We start from the raw sequence: 15,692 nt of genomic DNA on the forward strand, positions 1-15,692 counted from the left end.
CCAAGGTATATACACAATTATACTCGTTAGTCAAGTAACTATACAAGACCTACAACGAACAACATAACGAAAGGAGTCATCCCTAACATGACTCGCCACCACCACCACATCCAAGTCAATCCTAACATGCTCTTATATCAAATATGATCATTGTAGTTTAATCACAAGGAAAACACAAGGTAAGTTTGTGAAAATAATTAACATACAACTACAACATCAATATCAACTTAATCAATATAAATGACAACATCAATTCAACTTGTCACCAATACAACTCATACAACTTTTAACATAAAACAATTTAACAACTTCATCTCAACAACATAGTCATCATACAACAATATAAAACTAATGCGTCATCATATATATCAACAATAGAGATCTCCTATAACAAATATGAACAATTTAAGTAACTAGATACTACCGAACCACAATGTATTACCTATCTTAACCATGTCATCTAACAACTCAATTTGACTTATCAAGTTTTGTCACTTATACTAAGAATTTTAGTACTATTGTCAAGGTAGAATAGTTTGAGTATGAGCCTACCATGACATTAGTCTGCAACACTAAGTCACCTATGAGATTAGCTCATTAACTACCCTCCAAGTACCACGTTCCTTAGATACTAAGTTAGAGACTAAGTTCCCAACTTGGTACTTTACTCAATTGGTTACTTTATACATGTATGCCTCGACCTTATCTACATATAGATACCACATAAAACCTAAAGAAGACAACACAAAACTTATCATTCAAAAGTCAACTTACTTATTGAGGGTTTTTCAACACATGGGCTCTCAGAACATTACATCTCATATCCGCACAATGGAATATTTAATTTTTGAAAACCACACTTACCCTCCTCTAATTTTTATATATCTTAATAAAACATGTATCTCAACCACAGTCTAATAGCTTAACAACTTAACAACTTAAGCAACTTAAACGACATCCAACTTTACAACTTAATCAACTTTCAACTTATAACTCACAACATACTCAACTTACAACATTTCACAATATATACAACTTATTCATAAATAATCTTACATCTTAACAACATAATTATCATCATATAATATATCAACTTACAACTTAACAATAAACATATCATTTACATCCAACCTATCATCTTACATTATATAGGTGCATCATTAAAATCATCATTTAACTACAAAACATCTTAAAATAACTCAACTTTCATTATGCAACTTGCGCTTGACACTATTCAAAAGTTGCCTAACACCATTAAGATAGGGAACTCCCTATCTCACCCACACTCGATGTCATCCAACCCGCACCCTATGCAATGCAACCCACGCCAAGCCTGGACTAGGCAAGGATTGTTGGGACCTCGTGCCTAGTGTGACAACAACTCATGCCTGGTCTCACGCTAACCTCAAATGATTTTCTCTCCTCACACTCGACACCATTCAAATCACGTCCGACGCTAGTTCAACCCAAGATAATTTATTCTCCTTATGCTCAACACAATTGATCCTACACTTGGCATGAGGAAGACAAAGTGTCTTTAGAACCATTCTCGATGTGACATCGATTTCTACACACGTCAGAATTGAAAATTTGACCAAAACACCTAAAATTTCAAACATACCAACATGCAACCAAGAACACAAGGATAAGAATTTTCACAAGGATTAGAAGAAGAAAATTTGGTTTAAAGAACTCCTTTTTAACCTCTCTCTAAAATTTTTGAAAATTTGAGTTAAGAAACTCAAACTTAAAAATATTCTTATATACCTTTCTTGAACGCACCCGACTTATCTATAGTTCAACTATCCCATATATTAACTTAATTCTCAAAATTCCCTAGTCCAAAATTCTAATACAACACTACAACAAAAAGCAATTTAATCACTAATATATAAGTTATACAACTAAGACTCAGCGTTACAAAAGTTCACTATTTAATATGAAATGCAGTAATAGGAAAAAAATAGTTTTATACATTCGTATGCAGCAGCTATGCAAAAGGTTTTTTATTTCCGGACCAAAACCTATGCTACGAAATTAAATGTATTTGGACACAAAGAGGTCTACATGCATCAACCATGAAATATAATTTTTAAAAGGAAAGAAAACATGGTGTAAAAAAAAAAAAGAAAGAAAACATGTGTCAGAAAAAGGAAAGGAAACATCATGAAAAATTGAATTATATTCGCAAGAGTGATGTTATTTCCTCCGAAAATTACAACTGAAATATCTTTTAAATACATAATGAAATTTTTATTATATTTAAATTATTAATTTATATATAATGTCGGAATATATTTCCGACAATCTTTTTGGAGGATGTATCATTTTTCTATTCGTAATTCGTATCTAGTAAGGCCTATTTTCTGAAAAAGAAAAAAAAACTCAGCGTAGCAGTTAAATATTTTGTACTTATATAAATGATTGATTTTATATACAATAGTCTTATAGATCAGCATCATAACTTTTTTTTTTTTTTATCTAAAGTGCTGAAAATACTGGTGGCTGTGGGCTGTGGCTACTTCGTGTTTTGTTAATGATGGGAAAGTTAAAAAATAATATAAAAAAAAGTTACAAAGTGTTCATGCAGAAGATATATCGATAATCTTCGAATCTTTGTCTAAATAGTCTTTATCTTTTCTAAGGTGGATGGTTCTTAGATTTATATGTTTGACGAGAAAATGGTATCAAGTTACTGTTCGATTTTAGACAATTTCAAACGATTATTTTTTCTTGTAAATATTTGTGCTAGTTTAATTGGACTTGAACTAATATATTAGGCTCATCAAATGTCTTTATATTCTTCTTATAGTTTTTTTTTACTTCATGAATTTATATAATTTGAAGACTCTTCGATATTATCTACTAATCTCACCTTCCATATAAGAGATATGTAATTTATTTTTGATAAATAATAATTTTTTTATTTAAATTAATGAAATAAAATTATCAAATTATCTTACATTAAAAAATAGAAGTGTATATATAGTTACAATAATAAATAAAAAATATACATGTCTTAATACGCAACACTAATAAATATTCTTTTTAAATATTACTATAGATAATATAAAATTTATATATATATATATATATATATATATATATATATATATATATATGAATGAGAAAGGTTATAATTCAATTTTTATTTATTATCTAATTCAATTTTTATTTATTATAATTATTTATGAATTAAATTCTAATATTTTCACAATAAATTATCAATTATTAAAAATAATCTTATAAAATAATATAACTTTTTATCATAAACTTAAATTTTTCTATATTTAAAATATTTTGGTTATATAAATTCTAAATATAATTTATAAACTTAATTTCTTTTACCAAATGAGAATATTTCCAATTCATCCATTAATCTCTTTGAGACTTTGATCTCATTAAAATTATTCCTCCTCACGTCATTTTTTTATATCAAACCTTTATATATTTAAACATAATATTTACTTGTTTATAATTCATTATAAATTAAATGTTATACATCAAATATTTTACTCATGAAATACACACATATTAAAATACTAATATTTTCGTGTTTTTGGCTATAAAATTAAAATCCTCCAAACTTGAATTCAATTGGGTACTATGAAGCTGTCGGCGGAGAGTACATGGCCTACCCCACACACACACCTTTGACCCAAACCACACCATTTATTAATATGTTTATATATGCTCCCTCGCCTCTGTTTCTAAACAACAAAAACAAAAACAAAAACAAAAACAAAAACAAAACTAGAAACTAAAAACATGGCAGCGGTGGCCGGAGCATCCTCGTCGCTGATTAACGTGGTCGCGCTTTCTGGCTCTCTCCGCAAAGGCTCTTATAACAGAGGCCTCATTCGTTCTGGTTAGTGAATCCTACCATACACTTTAATTCACTCTATTTTTTTTTTTTTAATTTAATTTGGTGTTTGACGTGTTGGGTTGAACTTGGTGATAGCGATTGAGCTAAGCAAGGGAAGCGTTGAAGGCCTTCAAATTGAGTACGTTGATATTTCACCTTTGCCACTTCTCAACACCGATCTTGAGATAAATGGGACCTACCCACCAGAAGTTGAAGCCTTTCGCCACAAGATTCTTGCTGCTGATTCCATTCTTTTTGCTTCCCCTGAGTACAATTATTCAGTCACAGGTATCACCATTTCTTGCCCCCTTATGTTCATATCTTTGGAAACAACATATGCATAATGGGTCAAGCTTTTTTTTTTTTTTTAATTTGTTGGTATTTAGAAAAACTCAAGTCCTACATTGACTAAAGATTATCGATTTTGTAGGGTTGAGTGAAGCTCAAATCCACTGTTCTATGAATTGGTAGAGGAGTGCTTGTCATACACTAAACTCTATTTGATACTTTCTTTCCAACACATTTTTTTATTGGTCATTTGTTAAAAAAATAAATTTTGTGGGTGTAGAATGTCATTTGATTTAATGAATCTCTCCTAATATTCAATGGTCAGAGTAATATTTGTGAATTTTAATTAATAATGAGTGCAGATAACAATTTTATAGTTAAAAATAAAAATTAACTGGTCATAACAAAATAGTATATTTATTTAAGTGGAGATAACTCAATTCTTATGTCATGAGCTTTGAGGTTGAATTAGTCTCAAATCTATAATTTAGATTGGTATCAGAACTTATGTTTACGAGTTATATGTAATCAAGTCGTTGTCTTATGTTCACGAATTGCTTCTACAGTTGAATATGGTTGGATCATCTTTCTGATCTCATGCGATGAACACCTAAAGGGTGTACAAGAATCATTTTATGTTAAACAATGACAGGATGACATAAACAGAAAGATATATTTTTCTTATCAGTTTTAATGAAGGAGTATGATAAATAGTTACTGCGACCATTTATTTATATTGAGAATAATTGTGTCCTTAGATATGATCATACCTTATTACTGAATAATAAAATGCATACTTTCATGTATACTGAAGCTCCTCTAAAGAATGCAATTGATTGGGCTTCAAGGGCACCAAATGTTTGGGCTGGTAAACCCGCTGCCATAGTAAGTGCTGGAGGAGGCTTTGGTGGGGGAAGATCACAATATCATCTTCGCCAAATTGGAGTATTCTTGGATCTTCATTTCATCAATAAACCTGAATTCTTCCTCAATGCATTTCAGCCACCAGCAAAGTTTAACAGTGATGGTGACTTGATTGATGAAGATGCCAAGAATAAGTTGAAGGATATCCTTCTGTCATTGAAGGCATTTACCCTTAGACTTCAAGGAAAAAATTGAAACAACTCATTCCCAAAAATTGTTGAAATAAGCTTTGGATTTAGGAATAATAGTGTGATTCGAACTCTCTATGACTGCATGGCTACTGTGATATGCAGAGACAAGAGAACGTATTTGTTTTAACATTTGGAATATTTGTTTGTATTGCCGTGTCTTGGTTTGTATGTTCACCATTGGTTTTGAGTAAAATCTGCAAAGTTTAAGGGTGTGTTTCGAAATTAGTTGAGTCCAATTCAATTGGGATTTTAAAAGAAATTTTGTGTTTTTTATTGACCATCATTTTAAACTGATATGTAAACATGTACTATGTCATGTTGTTAAATAATCTCATTACAAATTTGTCTTTCCACAACCACATGAGTTATCCCAAGATGCAGTTGTCACTAATGTTTCTGATTGAAGAAATGGTTGAATATAATGCTAATAAACAACCCTTTACTTTTATCTTTGTCGTTTACACTTTGCACACAAAAGTTACACCCCATCATTCAAAGACAAGTAATGTCAGAGCCACTTGTACTTGCAGAGCCCATCATTTCCTTGAAGTTGTGGACTACATGTATACCCATAACCATTTCTGTAAAAGTCAAAAGAAAGAGAATGATGACACTTCCACAGTTCCTGCACTAGATGTCATATGACATGAGCCTTAATCGTCAACTTTTTAAAAAAATTTAAACCGAATCATTTCAATCTATTTTATAAAAGTTAATTGCTTAATTGATTTGCTTTTTATAAAATAGATTGCGTAACGAACTGTCGTGGTCGTCACATTACAAAACAACACTATATACTATTAAAATATATATATTAAAATAGTATAATAAAATATTTACAATACAAGTTGCTAATCAAGCAATCAACAACAATCATTTATATACAACAAAGTATACTACTATAAAGTAGCCTATAAAAAAATTCATTTCCAGCCTCTAGCAGCTATCTCCTAGCCTATCATTGCCCTGCTCCCATACAACGTATGATCATCACAGTGCAAACCACATAGAAACATGCAAGGATAAGTTAGAGACAATAAACAACTCATAAATATCAAATATGAAACACAACTATATAATCATCTTCATATCCAACACAAAAGATAAACAACACATATATTATACATCTTAACATCATTTCAACTTGATTCCACATATCAACGCTGTATCAACACCTTAACGCAACTTACAACATAACAGCACTATCATCATCCTCAACAGGATCAACATACGACACAATCACAGCTTAACAACATAACAACATAGATACAACTCTTATCAACAACAAATCAACTCATCAACAACTTATGCGTCGTCACGCATTTTAACTTGGAGATCTCCAACAATTGAGGTTGAGCAGTCTAGGTGGAATAAACCCTACCGAATCTAGCGTTTGACCTATCTCAACCAGGTCAGGTATAGAACAGCGTTAGGAACTCCGAAGAGAACCAGGTATAGACAACAATAGGTGATTGCTCAGGTGTGCCACTTAGACTCGGAGGTCCAGTACTACTGTTAGGACAGAAGGGTTTGGGTATGAGACTACCACGGCCTTGGCTAGCATCACCAATCCACATATGGAGTTAGCTCACCCACTGTCCTCCAAGTAGCACGCACCCTCCAGTACCTAGTCAAAGACTACATCTCTAACTAGATACCTTACTCAAATTGGTCATTCAACCATGACATGGATCGACTACTTCCATGTCGCCCACACAGTACTAAGGGATTCATCTTTAAAACAACTTTCAACTTATCTCCTTAGTACTATGTATCTCAACATAGGACATATATCTCAACATAGGACATATATCTTCACCATATGTCCCCAACTTTTCAACTTTATAACAATAAACATCTGGCCACTTGTAATCGATATAGCTCGGCCTGGCCCCTATACCGTGGTCGCTTTGTACACGTGTGCCTCGACCTTGCCCACACATGGGATCAACTAAGTCCTAGAGGGGAACAACACAACGTCCACTCCAAGGGACAACTTCCCAAGGAGGGTTTTTCAATAAATTGGGCTCTCAGAGCACCACAATTATCTCAATCCACACAATGGGATGAGCAACTTTGAAAACATCTCCCCTAGTCCTAGTGATAAACAACTCATCATCACAGCTTTACAGCAATAAGCATCTTAACAACTTCACAGCAATAAGCATATTAACAACTTTACAGCAATAGGCATCTTACAACAATAGAAAACTTACAACAATACAACAATAGGCATTATATACCAGCTTGACAACTTCTTATTCAATTATACAACTATGCAACTTTAATAATTCTAAAACATGCAAATAACTTAATTAAACAACTATAGTCATTACAATATCAACTTAATGCAACTTAACAACTTTATAAACAACTTCAGCAATATACAACATATTTAAAATTCATCTATCATGTCAACTTACACAATATAAACAACATAAATCAACTTAAGCACCCAACAACTCAATTATTTCAACAAAAGAACACCATGCATTAAGTTTCCCTAAATCTCTTGAAATTACACAACCTATATTCTAGTTTCTCTCACCTGAAGATTGACTCAGAATAGCCAAGAACTGAGAAGAAGTTAAATTTCTTTTCTGAAGCTCAACCCGGGACTTCAATCCACCCAAAGCAAGCTTCCTAGTCCAGAGTCATTCTCTTTAAAACTTCTCTCTAAAAACCTCTCATTCTCCTCAACTGCACAACCTCTATTTTATAGAAGTCTGAACTGGCCAGAGCGCCCGTTCCAAATTTGAAATGGCCCGTTCTGGGCTCCTTCATCATGTGTAAAATTCACATGCAGAACGTCCCGTTCTGAAATCGGAACGGCCCGTTCTGGCACGTCTAGAACGACCCGTTCTAAAATCAGAACGGCCCGTTCTAGAGTTGAATTTAACTCACAATGACCACTTTGGAACGGCCCGTTCCAGTCCAAGATTCACATGTCTATTTAGTAGTTTGGAACGACCCGTTCCAGTTTGGGAACGGCTCGTTCTGGGCTATTGAATCACCCTTATTTTAGTAGTTTGGAACGACCCGTTCCAATTTGGGAACGCCCCGTTCCAGTCTACTAACTACGTTACAGATTGGATCAATTTTTGATCTATTTTATAAAAATTAATTGATTAATTAATTTGTTTTTTTCTTTTATAAAGTAAATTGAATCAATTTTTTTTGAATATGAGTTAAATTTGTTAAAATTGAATCAGTTTAATAGGATATAATTATCTATTTTAGATTTATATATAGATTAATTTTTTTAAAAAAAAGATAAAACAATTCACTTTATAACAATGGATTGAGCGATGAAAATGATTTTACAAAATAGATCGGTTTAATTTTTTTTTAAATAGATTAAAATTTTTAACATGAATCAATTTGATTATGAATCGTTTTAAATGGGTTTGAAGTTTTTTTAAGCACCTAAAAAATTCAAACAATACATAAAAGCATTTTGGCAAACATTTCCTAAAATAGACGACAGAAACCCGAAACAAGTGATTGTGCAATCTTACCACATTTGGTTCAGAGAGAGAGGCATTCGTGATGTAATGTTTGGCCTCGACTAACAATGGACTATATTATGCTAACAACTCAACCCAACTTGGCCTGTGACCAAAGTATAATCTAAATGTGTTTGAAATTAAATCCAGAATATGGATCATTATTCAATTATTTTTTTTTACAAAATTGGCCCTCTCTGAAGCTTTTGATATGTAGCCCTCATCTAAAATGACATATCAAATTGGCCTTCATTCCCTATTTCAGTGTGAGTTTGGGATTACTTTAATTTTATTGTAAATATTTTATATACAGTTTAGAATTCAGGTTCTTTAAAATCAAATTATAAATTGACATTTTTTTAAAATTTAAAATTTAAAATTTATTTTAATTTTTAAAATTTAAAATACTTTTTAATTATAATTATAATTTTTTAAAATTTTTCATGTACATTAGAAACTCTTTAAATTAATACTCGGTAAATTAATAAACTCTCTAAAATAATAAATTTGTCCGGTCTCGACTTGGGTCAATGTAAAAAATTGAAAAACTCGATAAAATAATAAGATAATAATTTTTCGGGAGATCCCTTTATAATTTTCGGTCCCAAGAAAATCATAAATTATTAATTCATAGAAACTGAAAAAAAATATATTACACTCTAACACATTCATGTAATTTATATATGCCAAACTTGCTTATGAATACATTGAACACATTTGTTCCTCTTGTTTACATTTACTGTACTTCAAAAGTCATTATTGATTTCCAATGCATATGTACTTAAAAAGTCATTACGTATTGATTTTCAATGCATATGTACTTCAAAAGTTATTAATTTACGTTGAGTCCTAAGGTTCGCTGCAACGTAATTCTAAGAGGCATAGACTAATTTGCCTTTTTATTTGGTATGTACAATATAATTACTTAAAAACTCTTTAAATTAATAATTATTAATTTATTAATAAATTAATAACTCTCTAAATTAATAAATTTCTCCGGTCCTGACATTATTAATTTAAAGAGTTTCTACTGTATCTATTTTTTGAAATGATTTTTTTATATATATTTTAACTTGTATATTTTTGATGATGGAATTAATTAATAATTATATAATTTGTCAATATAATAAATCATACATTATAATAAAGTATTAATATTAATTTTTATTATTTAATTAATTTTGTTATTTTTGATAATAAAACAATGTAAATACAACGACAAAAGTGATTACATTTGAATTGGTGTGATCTGATCTATTGATTTTGTTGTTGCAATCTTTATAGTTATGTTTTTTGTCGTAAAAGATGAAACTATATAAGATTCCTTATGTGTAATCATGTTTGAATTGATGCAATTTGATTTGTTGATTTTGTTAGTACAATCTTAATCATTACTTTTTCTGTCGCAAAAGAGGAAGTTGTTTAAGATCAATTTGTCAATTCTCAAAATTTTATAACATCTAGTTCAAAATATTTCATTGAAAATCTTTTTGGTACTTCCCTCGCAACACCTCAACCAACACACTCATACCTTTAGAATTTGTACTCAGCCACCATTCCAACCAGTAGAGGGTGGTAGTTCATCCACATCGTATACCAACAATTTTGATTCACCAAGTTTAGTTTTACATATTAATAGTCAAAACTACCAAATTGAGCAAAATAATGATAGTTGCACTGACAAATAATAAGGATAACAACATCATCAACTAAGACGTAACTCAACACGAATTAAGAGGTCATGCCTGTGTGGAACTAGACACCATTATGGGATTAAACATGCATTATAATTTATGTCACTGTAATTTTAATATTAATATTATGATTGTTAAAAATATCACTCGTAAAAAGCTAAAAGTATGTGATTTTAGCCAATTATATTAAGACTTTTGGGCTAATTCAATTAAGTCTAGTCATTTCATTGTATTTATTGACTTGAATGCTAATGAGATCAATCGATTTTTCATCCTAAACAAGTTGAAACTATATCAAATTACATGCTAAAAAAATCATCCCATGAAAAGCTAAAACAATGTGATTTTAGCCAAAATATTTTTTTTCTTCCATTTTTAGCAAATTATGATAACATTTTCTTAATCGATTTAACTAATTTTAGTCATTCCATTGTATTCATTGACATAAAACTATCAAGATCAACCAATGTCATATCCAAAACAACTTAAAATGATACAAATTTATATACTAAAAGGTTACCCGTAAAAAGTTAAAACGTGATTTTTGCCATTTTTTCATTTTAACTAATTATAGTAACATATTCTTTATCGATTCAACCAAATTAAGGTATCAAATTACATTCATTGACATGAAAAGTATCAAAATCAACCAATGTCAAAAAAGTTGAAAGATATCAAATTATATGCTACATATTTATTTAAAAATAATATCAAATTTTATATTATTTATTCAAAAACTAAAAATAATATGGAAGTGGACTCTTTTTATGTGTATTTACGTAAATAAAATGAAAATTTGTATATATATAAGTATTTTTTTAATTGTTTATATGTGAAAAAAAGTAGCGAAATTCACACCCTTAATAATGTTAATATAATATTTGTATATATAATAATGGGGACTAGGGTAAGAACTTGATGCTCTAACAAGTGACCCACCAAGTTCCTATGCCTCCGAACGAAGCAAATTGTATAGTTTGGTAAAGAGGCTAACAAACTCATTCTTTAATGAATTTTTTATTTTCCAAAAAGAAGGGACATTAATCAAGAATTTAGTATGTGGAAAGTTCAAATTTTTATTAAAAAAATTTGTGACTGCAATTCATTATAAGAGTTCATTATTAATATTCCTTTTTAATCTTTTTTTTTTTTTGTCTTTTCTATGTGTGCGCCCAAAAGTGTGGGTAATTTTATACTTAAAAGTCAAATCCATCGTTATAATAACAATTATAAATTTGTTTTCGGTGGAAAAACAAACATATAAATTTATCAACCATAACATATAAAATTCAAAATACAAACGTTGGCAGCCTAAATTTATTCTTTTGCCTTTATCGCACGCAGCCTCCACCAACTGCAGGCAACAAATCTTTTAATATAAAATTCTCCGAACTTGAATTCAATTTAGTACTATGAATCTGACGGGAGAAATTCCATATAAAAGAGTGTTGTTAAATAATGACAGGAAAAAAAAAATGTTCTATTTCAAATCTTAAACTCTTGTAGGAGTAAGCATGACCTAGTCCAAATCGCTAACCTGACACGGTCATAAGTTGATTTGGATATGTTTAAACTTTGAAATTAAATCAAGTGCGTTTTTAATATGGATTTAAAATACATTTTAGGTTATCCAATTTTTTTTTTTAATTATAGTGCATTAGTATTAAAAATTTAGCAGTACTTTTTATAATATGGTTTATATTTATAATGCAATTATTTATTTTAAAATATTGTAAGTTATACTTAAATTAAGTTTTGTATTTTTTTTATTTTATAATTTAATTATGTATAATGTTAAAATTAATATAGTATAATAAAGTTAAATCAACCTAATCTTGTTTATATATTTTTAAATTTTGATTAAGTAAAGTTTTCACTTTAAAATTTGGCCCAAACAAAAGTTTAAGTTGGGTTTGGACAAGGATAAACCTTGCCCGGTTCAACCCATGTTTACTAGTTATTTCTAAATTCTCCATTTATCATTTACCAATTTTATTGGTGTTAGTATATAATCTTTGATGGGGATCATCTTTATCTTTCTCATAAAAATCTAATAATAAGTAAAAATGATATATCATGATTTTGTTTTATAAACTTAATAAAATCAGCTATTATAATTATTTGTACTATTTCATATGATTTTTAGTTAAAAATATCTTATAATAAAAATTGGTGGAGTGACATATCAAATTATTAAAATAGTATTGTAGCTACAAATTTACTTTCCAATTACATTTGAAAACACATGGAAAGACTCCCCACCCTAGGAGTGCTTACCTCTTCTTCTATATATGAGATCGAATTATCTAATTTTTTTTTGGTAAAGTCGAATTATCTAATTTACTAATATTAAAAAAATAATTAATATAATTAATGATAATAAATTTGTCTTATATATGATTTTTTCTTCTAAAATTACCCTTATACAACTTCTATTTTCTAATTAATACTAATATATCTTGTAACCAATTATAATACATGCTATACATATTATTTATGTTTCTTTATTAATATTCATCTTTCATCTATCCGATTAAAGAGCATTCTTTTAAAAATAATTATAACTACTATATTTTACTAATTAAAAATATTTTAATTTAAAAATAATCCATACATAAAATAATTTAAATTAAGTCTTATATAAAAAAATTAGTTATTTTAAATTAGTCTTATATAAATAGGAACTAAAACGATTATTGTTAATCTTTGTTCTTTCTCATCCATATATAGCATACCCCACTGGGCATCTTGTCTCCCAAGAATCGAAAAAAAAAAACAAAAAAAAAAAAAAACAAACTTTGACCCTTCTATTTATTACTCCCAATCTATTGTTCCAACACAAGAAAAAGAACACATAACATAACATAACTAGAAAACATGGCATCGGTGATTAAAGTTGTCGCTCTTTCTGGCTCCCTCCGAAAAGCCTCCTACAACACAGGCCTCATTCGCTCTGGTTGCTTCCTAAGATTATTTTCTCTTTCTATGTCTTTTTTTTCTTGAGTAATCATAGTATTAATGTTTTTTTTGAATGATATATTTAATGCGTGGAAATAGAAAACTAATACGTGTTATGTTACACTTGGGGTTTGAGTTTGATAGGTATTGAGCTAACGAAAGGAGACGTTGAAGGCGTGGAAATAGAGTTGGTTGATATTTCGGGTTTGCCTTTTGTAAATACTGATCTTGAGAAAGATGGGAGTTGGCCACCAGAAGTTGAAGCCTTTCGTCATAAGATTCTCGCAGCTCATAGCGTTCTCTTCGCTTCCCCAGAGTACAATTACTCTGTTTCAGGTCAGTGCCTCCCCAACTCCATAGTTATTTTTTTTGTTGTTTAAGTTTTTGAGAAAAGGGATTAGCTTCTGATCGGTTTAAAGAAGAGAAGGGAAGGAAAGAGGGAAGTGAAAGAGAAGAGAGAAGGCACAAGTTTTACTTGTTTTTTTTTTTTTTTTTTTTTTTGGTAAAGATAGAAAAGATTATAAAGATGTTTATAATGAGAATTGAACCTAGGTCTTCATGTTTTTAACAACTCCAAATCTTCTCTATCCAACTACTAGGCTAACCTAGTAGTTTAGAACTTTTACTTATTTAAAAAGAGGTGAGGGGAGGAGAAATATATATATTTTTTCTTGTTTAATTTAAAAAAGAAAATAATTTTAAAAATTGATTTATGTATGCATCTTTATAATTTAAGATTTAATAAAATAAATATAGATACTTTGAATATTAAATAAAAATATTTTAAAATCCTTCTAAATCTTTCGAATATAGAAAGAGTTAAAATTGGATAAGCAAAGAACCAAAGATTCCATTTCCTCCTCTGCTAAAAATTGAGATAAAAAATAATATTTTTTAAAAAATTTCCCTAACATTCATTTTCTTTTTATCAAATATTGTATGATGACTTATGAGTCTAATTTAATCTATCCATCATTAAAATGATCATTTATTATTTATTTACCTATCAAATTTAATATTATACAAGAATTAATAAAAAAAATTTAAGTCTCACATCGATTAAAATAAAACAAACAAATAATTTATAAATGAGATAAAATTCTTACATTATAAGTCAATCTTTAAATAAAGTTAGTTATGTCAAATAAAATATAAATGAGAAGACGTATAAATATAATGTCTTAAAGTTTTTATTTTTGGGTTAAAACATGGCATGAAGTTTACTTTTGTAGCATTATTAGATTCTTCATGTTGTTTAACTTGTGGTTTTCTAAACCGAAATATGCATTTGTTTTTAAATTTCATTTGATTGTTTTTATGGCAGGTCTTCTAAAGAATGCAATCGATTGGGCATCAAGGCCACCAAATGTTTGGGCTGGTAAAGCTGGTGCCATAGTAAGTGCTGGAGGAGGGCATGGTGGAGCAAAATCACACTATCATCTACGCCAAATTGGAGTCTTCCTAGACATTCATTTCATCAATAAACCTGAATTCTTCATCAATGCATTCCAGCCACCAGCAAAGTTTAACAGTCATGGTGACTTAATTGATGAAGATGCCAAGACTAGGTTGAAGGAAATCATTCTGTCCTTGAAGGCCTTTACCCTTAGACTTCAGGGAAAAAATTGAAGCAACTACTTCCCAAACTTGTTCAAATAAGCTTTGGATTTTGGTTCACTGCATATGGGAATAATATTTTATTGTATATTATTGGGGGACTCTTGTGCCTCCATGGCTGTATGACAACTGTGATATGGAATCTCAATACACATATTTCTTTACTTATATTTTTGGCCTAAATATAATTTTTTTTTAATATAATTTAGCGTTTTACACTTTTGACTCTTATAATTATCTCTTTTTTTTTTTTATTGTTTTATCTATAACTTTTTATAACATTTCAGGATTAATTCTTAACGTTAACTTTTGTTAAAAAGAAATCTTAAGTTATTAACGAAATATATTGATGCAATCTTTGGAGAGAACGATGAACAATCCTCCTCAAGAACCACACGTCAAAGCTCTAGTTCCCTTGCTGCTTGAGATGAACGAATCTGGATCAAGAAGACAACGAAAATGTGATGGAGTTGGCTTGGAAATTAAGCTAGGCGAGTAGAAGCAAGCAAGTGATCTCAAACTACACAAGGAAGGTTTTCTTGTTGGAGTCTTCAAGGAGAAAATTCTCCTAAGAACTTTAAGACTTTTGAAGGGAGAATTCTAGAGAATCAATACTCTCATAAATCTCAAAAGTTACTACAAAGTGGAG

General features: G+C 29.7%; 2 protein-coding genes across 2 annotated transcripts; both read left to right on the forward strand.

Annotated features, from left to right (window-relative positions):
- The first annotated feature begins 3,704 nt into the window (after window positions 1-3,704).
- Window positions 3,705-5,490, forward strand: LOC109806088 (NADPH:quinone oxidoreductase). The gene is made up of 3 exons (XM_020368443.3): window positions 3,705-3,868; window positions 3,962-4,153; window positions 4,968-5,490. The coding sequence occupies exons 1-3, from the start codon at window positions 3,769-3,771 to the stop codon at window positions 5,270-5,272; spliced, it is 597 nt and encodes a 198-aa protein (XP_020224032.1). The 5' UTR covers window positions 3,705-3,768; the 3' UTR covers window positions 5,273-5,490.
- Window positions 5,491-13,269: 7,779 nt separating this feature from the next.
- LOC109806576 (NADPH:quinone oxidoreductase) lies at window positions 13,270-15,211 on the forward strand. Its single transcript, XM_020369026.3, has 3 exons — window positions 13,270-13,424; window positions 13,571-13,762; window positions 14,751-15,211. The coding sequence occupies exons 1-3, from the start codon at window positions 13,346-13,348 to the stop codon at window positions 15,053-15,055; spliced, it is 576 nt and encodes a 191-aa protein (XP_020224615.1). The 5' UTR covers window positions 13,270-13,345; the 3' UTR covers window positions 15,056-15,211.
- Window positions 15,212-15,692: the final 481 nt, after the last annotated feature.

Source organism: Cajanus cajan, chromosome 10 (assembly GCF_000230855.2).
Source record: "Cajanus cajan strain Asha chromosome 10, NIPB_CcT2T_4, whole genome shotgun sequence".
In the NCBI taxonomy this organism is placed as follows: Eukaryota; Viridiplantae; Streptophyta; class Magnoliopsida; order Fabales; family Fabaceae; genus Cajanus; species Cajanus cajan.